Source organism: Bidens hawaiensis, unplaced genomic scaffold, assembly GCF_021521415.1.
Source record: "Bidens hawaiensis isolate Kalapana, Puna unplaced genomic scaffold, B.hawaiensis_p1.1 tig00014716_1, whole genome shotgun sequence".
In the NCBI taxonomy this organism is placed as follows: domain Eukaryota; kingdom Viridiplantae; phylum Streptophyta; class Magnoliopsida; order Asterales; family Asteraceae; genus Bidens; species Bidens hawaiensis.
In genome coordinates this window covers 421,713-435,886 of record NW_027492290.1, presented here as the reverse complement: position 1 = coordinate 435,886, position 14,174 = coordinate 421,713, and the positions used below count along the sequence as shown (strand labels likewise).

Below are 14,174 nucleotides of genomic sequence, written 5' to 3'. Positions count from 1 at the left end.
TGTTTCGTTCAATTGCAAATTAGTTTAACATCAGTTTGATGAAATATCAATAAAAAACTTTGAATTTTATTTTTGCTAAGGAGATAAATTTGGAATACTGACCTCAAGCTATTCGTGGATATTTTCTAACTTATTTTAGCTATATAAAGCATAGAGTATTGCAATAAAACAACCTCCATAATGTGCTCAGGTTACTTGATTAAGTGGATGACGGAAAGGAATCACGAATTTCCTTCTACAAGTAATCCACACCGAGCAAACATGAACCAATGAGTTTCCAACGAGCCACCCACAAATGATTATGATCTAGTTGATCAGTTAAAAGAACATTGCCTTTTATTTCACTCACTACAAATAAAATGCCATTCAACATTGCCTTTTATTTCACTCACTACAAATAAAATGTCATTTAGTGACGCACGTTTTTTATGCCATTTAGCTTTTGTACCACTATTTTAGGTTTTAATGACACTTTGTGTATGCCCGTTTACTTGGCACACACTTGTAGTGGCATTTAGCATTTGTGTCACTAAATTTAGGTTTTAATGGCACTTTGCATGTGACATTATTGCTTGGCATACACTTTTAGTGGCATTTAGTATTTGTGTTATTAAAATTTAGATAGTTAATGACACCTTTTGTATATTATATTTTCATGGTAAGATTTATAGTGGCATTTAGCATTTGTGTCATGTAAATTTAGGTATTTAATGCCACTTTTTGTTTGCCATATTTGCTTGACACATTTTTAAACGCATTTAGCGTTAATGCCATTGATTCAGGATTGTAATACAAATATTGTTAATCACCAAATTATCATATTGCTTACTTACTTCAAGCCTCATACTTGCAGAACAATATATTAAATATATAAAAACAATATTAACAAAAACAAACAAACAAACAAACTTGAAAGCATTCATCAGTATGAAAAAATGAGCTTCTTATCTATCAACTATTGGAACAAATGAACTTCTCCTAATAAACCTTGAAAGCATTCATATGTGGCTCTAATTTTTAATTTTTTTCCAAAAAGTATTGAACATAATGTAGCTTTTTACTTTTTAAGCATTCATATGTGGCTCCAATTTTTGTGCAAAAAGTATATAATATTAAGCAATTTAAATACACAGCTTTGATGTGTATTAAAACAATTAGTTCTATAGATAAATGTTTCATACTAAGTCAAAGATAACATTCATGCGACCCAAAACTAGTTCTACAAACCAAAATTTCTAGCATTGTAAATTAGAAAATAATATCAAATAGTTATGTATAAGCTCAAAGATAACATTCCTTCAGAAAAATGGCATTCCAAACATTTGAGTTCTATGAGCACTCAAGCATTAATCTCAAATTTTTAGCCTCTTCCCTGCCCTAGTGATAAGATGTAGGTCCATACTTTTTGTTGTATTGTTGGCAACCTATTTTACCAAAAGAGAACACTATATTAGTTCAATAAAATAAAGTCTGCAGCTTTGCCTTTTACACAAAAGAATGATTTTTTTTTTTGCAACTAGCAAGTATTTAGACTGAATGCAAAAAGAAAGAAAGAAGAGTCATGAGAAACATCCGTAAAGTTATTCCCCGACAACCCGTAACACCATTTAGGCTAAATAAAACAACCGTTAAAATTCAAATCCTCTTCGAAATCAACATGCGAAGATGAAAAATAACTTAAATTTTACACATAATTGATATGTTGGACTGAAAAAAAGTGCAGATAACAAATTGCCTCCAAACTGGCGATTTGAGTGAATCTGCATGGCAAGAAAATGGCATTGCTTGTGAGTAATGCAAATACTTCGAAATTTTGCATTGTTTATACCTAAACTTAAAAGGCATGCTTCATAAAGAATAGTCTCTAAGCTAATCACAATCACAGTCTAATCACTAAATGCTGGTGAAGTAGTAATCCAAATTGCAACATAACTTTTATGACATCATGTTAATGTAAAAAATTATTCGAGTGAACAAAATTGAAAACAGAGAGCTGATTCAAGTTTGAATTTAATAGAAAGCAGGTGAATGAAGTGAACAAAGAAAATTTGAGATGGCAAAACAACCCAGCTGATAGGACAAGGTAATGTGTATATCAGGTTTGGGCTAAAACAGGTCATATAAAAAAATGGTCATTTTGGTTTGAGTCAACACGTTCTGACCATAATGTATACGGGTCAAGACAGGCTGTTTAGAAATGATTAGGAAGAAAAATCTACAGTATTTTTCTGTGACAATGCGAACTCCCAAAAGATATATTCATCTGGATTCAAAATGTTCTTTAAAGCCCCTCAAATTATAAAGGTCTTAACTGTTTATCTCCATTTCAAAGAAGCAACTGCTCCATACCACTGTGTTGTTTACTAACTATTCTAAAAATAATATATACAAATATTAACAAACTTGTCTTACTTCGCACTAGAAAAAAATAATGTGACAAATGTAACAATTAATAGGATTTCTACTTCTGGGTCATACGTTTGTTAAGCGAGACGATATATAGGGTGATACGGTTAGATCTCATTTAGAGGCTAGAGGAGATTAAGATACCAATTAATATAAATTTAAATTATAATTGTTTGGAGTTAATTTAAATTTGTTTTTTATTTCTTTTCGAGTAGGGATAAGCTCAAAATTGTACCGGTACCGATCCCGAAATTTGAAAACATTTGGTACCAGTATTGGTACCGAAATGTTCGGTTTGGTATCGATACGATATTGATATCGATTTAGTACAGTTATCGGATCAGTATTGGAATTTCATGTAAAATTCGGTAAATACCGGTACCGATATCATTGGTACCAATACCAATCGGTACCACTACCGAATTTGCTCATCCCTAGTTTGGAGTCATCCGATTAGGTAAATCTATTGGATTGTTTATTTAAATTAGTTTTCCTAGTTTTAGTTGAAGTAAATTGACAAGGTTTCTAAACCCAAGAAGTCTTTGTTCAATTTAGTCCAACACTTGTTTGTCAAGCAAATAACCATTCTATTTGATACTGATGCAAGACAAAAGTTAATCAATATGTTTCTTTATTGTTCGTACATAAGGAACAGAGTCAAGAAGAAGTAATATTGGTTTTTCACTTTTTTGTCTTGCAAATTCGAGATCAGTTCTTGATAGCATTGGCTCCACTTGTTTTGGTTTCACAGTATGTGTGATCTTCTCTAGGTAAATAAATAATTAAAACAATTCCTACATCACGTCTACATACATAAGACGGAAAATTTAATCTATTACCGCTTTAAGGATGCAAATGAGAATCTTCCTCATCAGTCCTTCTCACGATAGATAGAATAAAATGTGACTTGTTACTGAAAAACTTCCAGATGCTTACTCTGATTAGTGATCCCATCAGTTTTTCAAGAATATATACCATAATCACTAAAGAAAATGGGGGCCTAATTATGTAGAATTAAAAGTTGGCTTTACCTAGTTGTTCATTAGAGCAACTGTGAGTTTTGGGGAAGAGAGAAGATTTTGGGTTATAAATTAGCGGGAACAATAATTAGAAGGGAACTTTTTAAGGGGAAATATCAATGAACAAAAATTGATAAATTTAGGGAGGGAAATCTATTTACATGTGAGGAAATGTTGTAAACTTTAATAAATAAACTTATTTTACTTTATGGTATTTAAAACATACTACATGTATAACTTTATAAAATTTAAACTCATATACATATATATACACACACACATACATTTTGTATTTTTAATATTGTAATTATATAAATTAAAAATGTTATATGCATAATAATGGGAATAAAATGTTAGTAGAAATGACACGTGTAGAGGCCAAAATCAATATATGATTTATAACATTTTACGCGACTAATTGTTTTTTTTATCATTAGTTTGTACATTTAGCTAATCTACTCCTAACTCTATTCCATATACCACAATATAACTTGAACCCTCAACCTCTGGAGGAGAGAGCTTTAATTAGCATAGAAAGATATTATTAGGCTAAATATCCTTTGGTCTAGATCGACTAAATAATCGGTCAAATATACATAAGCCTATGTTTGATAGTAATTATTATGTTTAGCCACCACTCACTATAGCAGACTAATATTTGACTTAAAGCTGACTGTGTTAGACCATGAATCACTATAGGATTTATCACGTTTAACCTGCACTGACCACACTCTTATAGTCTGTCATAAATGGGTGGGTGAGTGACCATAGATTGTGTTAGTGATTTACGAAGGATGACCTAGTTTACAATGTTTGGCATAATATGATATAATATGCAATGGGCATAATAATGGGTCACCATGGGATGTAATGGGTCATTGTAAGTGATAACGGTCCATTACAAGCCTTAATAAGCCATTTACACCCAAATTTAAAACAAATCCATGTATTTGACCACAATCACTACTATCTGACATACAACTAAATGTGACCATGATCATTGACATTTACAATCATTTGACTAACATTCAATGTTAATTACTCTTCTAACTGACCATGAGAGACATTCAATAACCCAAACTAAATGAAAGTCCGATTAGTCACCTCAAACCTGCTTTATACATATTCAACGATTGAATTGGGCCTTTCAATCAATTGCACTGAGAAACGGGGCAAAAATAGCATCAACCATTAACTGGTTTGTGTTACCAAGTTTTGGGCGGCAAAAATCGATTTCAGCATTGGATCAGTGTAGTTATTAATCTAGTTGTTTAGATTAATGAATTATATAAGTCGTGTTTAGGTTATACAATTGAACCCGACAACCTATAACCTATCAACCTCCAACTCGTTAATCCGCCAACCCATAACCCATCCTCCAACACTCCTACTCGACACGGTTGACACCCTAAATGGTCTTAAAAGGAGAATTAATGGCCCAAATTTGATTGTTAAATAAATATATGTTTCCCGATTAGTTAGTTAATTATAAAAGATAGTATTTTATATCGTTTATTTTAATTTTTAATATGATCTAATTAAACTTTTCAACTTATATAATATTTGAAACAAATTAAATAATGGAATAATGAATTTTTTAAAATGGATTATTAAAACCGCTCAACTTTTAATCCCTCAGGCCCACGTTCTGCGCGGTTTATACATCTTCAACCCTAAACCGAAGCATCATTGAATTAACCTATGTGATCGATTGCTCCACCGATGTGTACGGCGTACAAAGGGCATCTACCATCGAACAATAGCTGCCGTTATGCTTCTACTTTCCTTTTCTATTTGTTCAGTTTTATTCGGTGTTACCAGGTATCAATCGAAACTCATTTGTCAATTCGGTGAACCACAGGAACACCATTCATAGATACGTGCATATTTTAAGATGCTTACTGCCTATTAATTGCGATTTCGTTTATAATTCCTGCCACTAAAACTATAAAAACTGAAATGAACTAAATTCTAAATTTGTTTCTGATCATAGCATAAACTAGATTCAATTTACCATAGTTTTGTCTTTTAAAACGTAAAATCATGTATTTTAAAGCCTATTCAAGGATCTCATTTAGGCAGCTATTGTTTGAGCAAATTAAAGAGAAATAGAAGACAAGAACAGTGTTGTCTAATTATGCTTATGATACGACAAGCCAAGATAATGAAGATCATATCGCTGCTAAAATGAACGAAACAACAATTTAAAGCCTAACAAACGTCATAAGCCCTAAGAACTTTAACAGCCAATGCATGGAAAATCATGATTTAAAGCCTAACCTAGGGTTTTGAAATCGAACCCGGCGGCAATGCATGGAAACTCATGATTTAGCAATAGGCGTTAGCAAATGGTACCGGGTACCGATATCGAAACGGATACCGTCCATACTAATTAAGTACCAACTATATGAGGTTTCGGGATCGGTACTATTCGGTATCAATATTTGTCGAACTTTTGACTATAGTACTGGCACTGAACATATGCCAGTGGCTGGACTTGTGTTAACTTGAGCCAAATAATGATATGCTAGACTGTTGGGTGACAATTTAACTAAACACTAACTGAACAACCTAAACATTTAGCTCACACATGCCTTGTAACTTGAATAAAGTATAAGAATTCTTAATTTTATAATCAATATAAGTTATTTAAAAAATGACATAGTAATTATCATAATTAAAGAGTCAGCTAAAGAAAAACCCATAGCAAGTAGACAATCAATCAACACCATTACTGAAACCATCACTTGTGAAAACCTTGAACAACCATGAGAATGCTTGTATTTAGCTAAAGCATGGCCTTCTTTTTTGTATAATATTACATATCACTTTTTTTCAGGTTTCCCTAAAGAGGGGAATGAATACCTTTTGATGATTACAAGAGTTTCTACAAGAGCTTGACTTTGTAATTTGTAGATGTGGATAGGTAAGTGGTTTATTTTTAGATGTTACTGCTCTAGATGATTTATTTGGGCGGGGTCTAGAGAAAATATCAGTTATGAGCATTTTTTTAACGACGTTATGCGACATATTCTTTTTTATATGTATTGTACATGATGGAACTGGTAGAATTAGTTTTGGTCAGACCTGGCAAAATGGCTGGGTTGGGTAGCGAGTCAGAACGAGTTTATGTCAAAATGTGTTTGGGATAGAATGGGCTTGTTTAAAAACAAGTTTATTTTGGTTCTGGTTAGAACAAGGTAGGTAACCGGGTCAATTTTTAAAATTCAAATGACCAAATCATGAAAAATATCATCGGAAATTGTTAAAAAATTATCTGGATTTTGAAAATGCTATTAAATTAATAAAAAAAATTAATTGTTTTAGTCTAGTGATACAAGGTAGAATTCTACAACCAACCCGATTTTAGAGATTCTATAAAAACAAATTAAATAAATGGAGTTTTCTAGTTTTAGCATAAGAATCCAAGGTATATTGTGCACAAGCTACATTTCCACTAGTGTTGAGATATATAAAAAAAGCCTTGATAAGAAGTCACTTTCATCAGTGTAGATTCATCACACAGTAAGTTTCATAGCATGTAGTCTAATTCATGACTTTAAACATGTTTTCATTGTTGAATATTTTCAGTTTGTGCAGTAATATCTATAACATTACAGTTACTTAACTTTGTATTGTGTTGATTGGCTCGTCTTTTGCTGCTCTTTTCGATTCGCGTACTTCTTTTATATATCTCAGTGGGGGAAGTTAAAGCCAGTTTTCCTTTATATGCGATCCCATAGTCAGCTTCACAAATGTAAGTGCTCACTATTTTTAAACACCTATCTGTATCTTAATGCATTTGTGCTGAATTTTATCACACTATACTTTATTCAGCTTGCAGTTGCATACCCGGATTGCCATCGAATCTACTTGAATCAGGAGCGTAGAACTGAACATCATCGAGTGCAGGTACTCAGTTACTCCCAGTTTATTTTTGCTAGTGCCTTGTGTATGTTTAGGTCATTTGTTTATACATGTTTTTCTTTGTTTCACGAACAATAAATTTCATAGAAAAAAACAGATGTTTAGTTATTTGAAATCAATACTAATGCTTGTTTATATTCTTGATGATGGCAGGGTAGATGCCGTAAGAAGCTTTGAAGCTAAGTTTTTGATAGTGCAATTCTCACCCAAAAGAACATTTGGACTCATTGTGTAAACAATTGAAAATTGGAATGTGTTACTTGTTCAACATTTTGTTTTTTTCTAACATTTGAAATATGTTTCGGATTGAACTTATTGTTGAAGTTTAAATATTATGAATCTTACTTTAACAATTTTATTGAATTTTTATTTTATATTGTAACTATTGTGATGTATGTGCCTCTAAAAATTGTACATATATGTAAATAGAAATAGTTTTTAGTGACACAAAAGTTGTTTTTAGATTGTAAAAAAAAGTGCCACTAAAAGTAGTATGAATCTAACTAGGATTTAGTTTTTATAGGCACAAAAATCATGTCACTAAAGTCTTTTTTATATTGTGGCAAAAAAAAATGTGCCACTAAAAGCCCAAAAACATTGTGCGGCACATTGAAAAAGTGACATTAAAAGGCTTTAGCGTCACCGCTTCTAGTATCCCTTATTTTGTGTGCCAAACATTTTTTAAGGGGTTTTTAGTGGCACTTTTTTGCTTTTTAGTAGCACTTTTTATATGTCACTACATGGCATTTTTTTTAGTGACTCAAAATTTGCAAGAAAAAGAATGTAAAACACTTCCAAACCTGCATAAAAGTGTGTAGAATATATAAGTGTTGTTGTCTTTTGTGGCACCATTGCACCAAACACTATTAACAACATATTTGAATATATGATATCCCCATCTTTATTCGTGATATTAAAATATGCAAAACCACACATATATACTAACGATTTAATTTAACGTCGATTACATTTTAAGATCTTGTCGAATGATAGTAGGGACAAAGTTGAAAGGAAGTAAGGAACCTTTGCATTTTACATTAGAACAAACAAGGAGAGAAACTGTTACAAGATTAGTACATGAAGTCACATCATTAGCACAATAATTAAGAAAAAACTGAGTGGACATCTAGTGATAAGAACAAGACACAGTTCTATAATTGAGTTATTAAAGTTGCTGATAGGCCAAAAACATGATGTGGTGGGCCTAATTATATTATTTAGGATCCAATGTCATGCTCTATTTTAAATAACAGAAGACAAGATGACATAATCTAGGGTTATTTACCAAAAAGACCTTTATCATGTGACCATAAGGTGATCAATCATATATTTAACCAACTTGATTAAAGGGGCATATTCTTGATCAGATTAGTTGGTCTTTACTAGTAAGTAACCATTCATATTTATTTATTTATTTGGCTCTATCCTGAATGACATCAAATCCCATCTCAATTGGATCTGTTGCTTGAAGTTCATAATGGATGCCCTCCAACACTCTTCTTATTCCATCTTTTGATGTTGCATATAGCATCTTTGCTCTTATTCTTGATGCATTTGGAGCCCTGAAACAAATACAAAAAATTGGATACTCCCGTGCTTTATATGATTATCAGCAGTTAAACATTTGATGCTTACGAGATTGACATACAAAAGGTGACTATGCTCATGTTTTAAATGGCTATCAACAATAAAATCAATCGTATTAACGTACTTGGTTATTTGTGTTCTTGTTACTTAAGACGCAATTGCTATACAATGGTAGTTGTATATTATGTGGCATTAAAAAGTTCCAGATCGACTGATGAATGATCAAATCTAACGTTATGAAGTAATAATTACTGTGTTTACATTTAAATAACACGTGACATGGTTTTTCCGGTGCTTGCCTTGAATGTATTTCGGTTATTTAATATAGAAAAGCAATTTTATCCAATTCTATTCTATCCTATCCTATCCTATCCTATCCTACTTCCTACTCTGTTAATTAATAAACAAAAATAATTATAACATTAAATTCTAATTTCTAATCTCTATTCTCTTTAATCCATACTATCCGTGGGTTATGAGGTGAAATCATTTTGACAATTGGATTATAAAATAGTCAATTTACCATTATAATATTCTAATTATTTCATTTCATTCATACTAGCTTTCAATGGGTCATGAGTCAAAACAATTTTGACAATTTTGGGTTATAAAATAATCACGAATTGAAAGTAAAATATTGATTGAAGGTCAAACAAATAGAAAAAATAATGAACAATCTTTTTCTAAGGTTGTTTTGTTCATTTGATATCCAGTTTTTTTCATGAACATTATATGTTGCATTATTCAGGATAATAACAGACGTGGCCTAAATTTGTTTATATTTGATGACGATTTGAATACTTATGATAAAATAACAAATGATGTATATAAAGAGATTTTATCAAATTTATAAATTTGAGATTCTAGACTTCTTATTTTTTTACAATATATTTCATTTATTTTTTTACCTTTAATTGTTCATTTATTTCAAATATTAAATCTTATTTTTTATAATTTAACAAATCTCGTGTAATACACGGATTCAAAACTAGTTATAATAATAAAAAAAATTGTACTACAATGTAAAGGATAAGTTTCATATCAATGTCGTAAGAGAGTTTATAGGAATATGATTCCCACGCTTTTTCACCTTTTCTAGTGGATCCTTCTTTTCATCTTTGGAAGAAATCTAAAGCTGTTTGCTTTACTTTTTTTTAACTGTATTATAATGTTTGGTCCAACAATTCACTTATTTTGGTATTAATTTTTTTTAACCTTAAACAAAGACATATTTAGGAACTTTTTATAATGCCACTTTGTATAGATCTTGATCTTTAGCCACGTTTAGACCTAAAGGAGACCGGTAGATTCTAACGGTTAACTAGAGACATGCACCACAATCACCAGTTTGGTTAAAAGTAAGGCAATCGAACAAGGATAAAAATGACCGGTTTTAGTCTTTGTAAAACTGATAAAACTTACGTGCTAAAAGTAACTTAAAAGGAGAACAAATAGGTTGAAAGGGAAGCTAATGAATGTCTACATGAATGAATACTACATATGTAAGGTTTTCATTTCTGTTTGTTCGTTAGAATACTCAACAAGGTTTCTTTTATTTTTATGCCTTGGGAAAATTTCTGATCATATACCTAAATTACCATCAACATTCACATATGCAAACATTTAAAAATAATACAATGTCACTTTGTGTCATGTTCTGCCTTTATGAGAAACAAAATTCATATGGTTATGTTTCTCCAGATTATAAGATATTCAAGACTTATATTAGAGAAGCTTCCAACATTTAGACTAGTCTAACTTGATAATGTAAATACTAGCATACAATCACAAGTCATGGTAATAATTAATGATAATATTCGTTTGATTTAAATTATTATATTATTTTTATTATTTTATATCTATCAAAAGTTATGTCTCAATTTTAATTATTTATAAAAAAAAATAGCATTTTATACAAATAATACTATTCTATGGAAATAAGAGGGAAGGATTATGACGGACCATGCAATAAAGAAGATCTTGCTCTTGTGGCAATTGTCAACGGTGACAAAATCAAAATCAAAGACGGCATAACGACAGTCGTCTCCGGGGAGCGATGCTTCCAAATCGGAGTAGCCTTCGCTGGCACCACCAACCTTATCAACCGTCACAAGTTTCGACTTCTCATCGATCTTAAACACGATGTACCTATGAACTTTCTTCCATTTCATCTCCATAAACGAGTTCTTGCATTCATCTGAAACCCACATTCCCGTAGTCGCCTGTAAACATACGTATGATCATCATCAAAAGATCATTAATATCAAGATCATCACTCAAAGTTATCTCAAGATGATCATAAGCTTCATCCAAAGAAGCAACGACGTACATGATTTACACAAGACTTATATGCAAATTATTAAGATGAACGTATAATGAAAGTGATAATACCATCTTGAAAGCCATAGCCATGGTGGATGAATGATGAATCTGGTAGGTGAGAGTGGGAGAAAAATGTGTGAAAAAGATTGTTGGGTGGGACGGGAGAGAAGAACGGTATATGGCGAGTGTTGGTGTGTCAAGATTATTATATACATGGACTATCACTGAAATGCCCCTCAGGTTTAGATATATTTCAGTAATACCAAGAAATGGGAAATAGAATAGTCGGCTAAATTATATTATTTTGTGTAGTTTTGTACAATTAGGTTAAAATGGTAAGGTCATTTGATTTGAGTTTTGTATATTGATGTGTAATCTTGAGCTTTTGTGGAAGCATCAAATCAATTATTTAATTATAAGTTTTTGATGTATATACGTAGTATAAAAATATTATTTGATTTGGTATAAAAGTAATTCTTGTTAGACCATTCACATATCAACATCATGTCAGGAAGATTTAAGGATTTGATTTAACACTTCATCTCATTCTCTTCTCGATCGTTTCATATTGTTAAGCTTCACTACTCATTTCTCCTATATTTGTAAGTGTTTGGAAATGAAATAAAGACATGAGGAAATAGATATAGGAGTTTTAACTAAATAGAAGTTGGAATGAAGAATACAATTGTAATAGTTTCTTTAAAATGTGAATTGAATTAGGAGATAAATGTAATCTTTTGCTAAATTATTGGGGATAGAATGCAGAGCCCAATATGAGTGCTCTTAAATATACAAGATGAGGATCCCACAAATGATGTGCGTAATACCAAGCAGCTAGTAAAACTTACATATATCCACATATGACGCATATCCTTAAGTTGTTAAGAATATTGTAACATAGTTGTTTGCGTTGGTTGAAGCATCCACCTCTTAGATGAAATGCTTTGTCCACACACTTTCCTTTGGCGCCCAATGTTGTTATACACTTTCGTTTTCTCATGGAGTGCTTTTGTGTTGTCATACTATGTTTGAACTCTTCTAAATAAAGGAGCTTCTATTTAAACACAACAAACATTTTGATCATGATCGCAAATCATCTATAATAAGTTTGCATTAGTCTAAGCCTTTACACATAGATCTTTTTCAATCACCATGGACGAAGAAAACATATTTATCCTTGGAAACTACTTAAGAATTTCTTTACAACCACAAATACTTATCATAAGGATCTAACTAATCATAAATCTATAACGGGCATAACATAACATGGCAAGCATGATAGAACCTTTTGAAGAATCATAACGTGCTCTTGTAGGAAATTTGAATGTTACTGAACAGCAACCCATGAGACACTAGCAAAATTAGTAACACTAGAAAAATCATATCGTATTCTTCTATTTAGAACATGTCCAAAATTAGTTTTGTCAAAGTTTGTATCTTGACTATGTGTTTATATGCAGTAATCTAGCGCTCTAGCCTTATTCATAGAGTATAAGCAGCCCTCTAGCTCTGAATCTTGGCTTGGCCGCCCTTATTCATAGAGTATAAGCAGCCCTCTAGCTCTGTATCTTGGCTTGGACGCCCAACTAATACAATTATGTAAACTAATTTACAATTTAAAAGAAAAACTTTTAAATACATCAATTGAAGAATGTCAACTTTTAATTTGGATTGAACTCATTGAAGCACCGTTTCAAAATAAGTTTACATCAATCGACTCGTGCTCTCACTCTTATCAAAGCCATAAAATATTGGTTTGAAATTCGAATAATAAAAGTTAGCATATTTAAGTTTTTTTTCTTTTTTCTAACAGAGATCCAATAAGAAAAAATAATCTAAAAGGTGAGATTAGTGGCAAGAATATTCTAAGTGTGGTTATCATCTATCAACTAAAAAAAGAGAGGATTATCAAAATTCATTTTTTCTTCTAGTTATATGTACGTGTATGGTTAGATATCATCATCATTTGAATTTTGCCAAGTATCAATTAAAAATTCCTTAAACTTCTCTCAAATTTTGGTTACTTTAATATCATTTTCCAAGTTACACAAGACAAACTTATCGATTTTGTAAAGGAAGATTGCTGAAGGGTTCAATGGTCCCAACTTGGGATACACACCACATCTACTTGAGGTCCTCCATATAGTCTTTTGAGTAAAAGCAAAGTAGACTACATTCTTCAAACCACTTTAAATAAACTATACTGCTTACTTTTCAAAGTTTTCTACTTACAAAGTGTAAACCTCCAATGAAATGTAGCAATATGCTTACGTCTCCAATTACGTATGAAATAATTTCAAAATTTCAGGCTTCTATGACTAGGTGGGTCGATGTATTCCGCTTCTATAGACCTCCCACCACAACACCTTTTCGTCGTAGAAACCGTTATGGTTCAAGTGTTTTGTAATCTTATTCCTACGTAAATGTTATGTGCCTCTAGTAACATTCTAGGATGCTCTCTTAAAAGAAATCCATGTCTAAAAACATGCCTTTTTTATACCTTTGGTTGACAGTCCTATTGCTTTTTTTCTTTTTTTAATCTTATATCGAACTTATTTGATGACCATATGTGATTATATAAACAAAGTTGTTATAAGTTGGCGTGTTTTAAGTTGATTGCCTTCATCAAGCTTCATTTGTTAATAAAATTTTCGATTTTGTAATCTCTAGGTTGACGTACTAGATCAATATGCATCCATCCCAACATGTGCATCCAAACCCAAAGCCTTGAGTTTCTCAAAAAAAAAAAAGTGTGTGTGAGAGGAAAGAGTCCTTAAAGTTTATTTAATTTAATCTCTAGTTAAGTGATATAAAAGTTGATTCCTTAATGTTTATTTATAATCTAAATTATTATATATTAATATCAATAGTTTCAACTAAAGAAATAGTTAATGACAATGCCAGTTTTTGATA

The 14,174-nt window shown here is 31.4% G+C and overlaps 1 protein-coding gene across 1 annotated transcript; it reads right to left on the bottom strand.

The window, feature by feature from the left end:
* Positions 1–8,746: 8,746 nt before the first annotated feature.
* On the bottom strand, positions 8,747–11,420 carry LOC143547418 (actin-depolymerizing factor 5-like). The gene is made up of 3 exons (XM_077038849.1): positions 11,331–11,420; positions 10,902–11,161; positions 8,747–8,914 (listed from the first exon to the last, which is right to left on the bottom strand). Exons 1-3 carry the CDS (start codon positions 11,349–11,351, stop codon positions 8,764–8,766), a joined length of 432 nt encoding a protein of 143 aa, XP_076894964.1. The 5' UTR covers positions 11,352–11,420; the 3' UTR covers positions 8,747–8,763.
* Between the last annotated feature and the right edge of the window lie 2,754 nt (positions 11,421–14,174).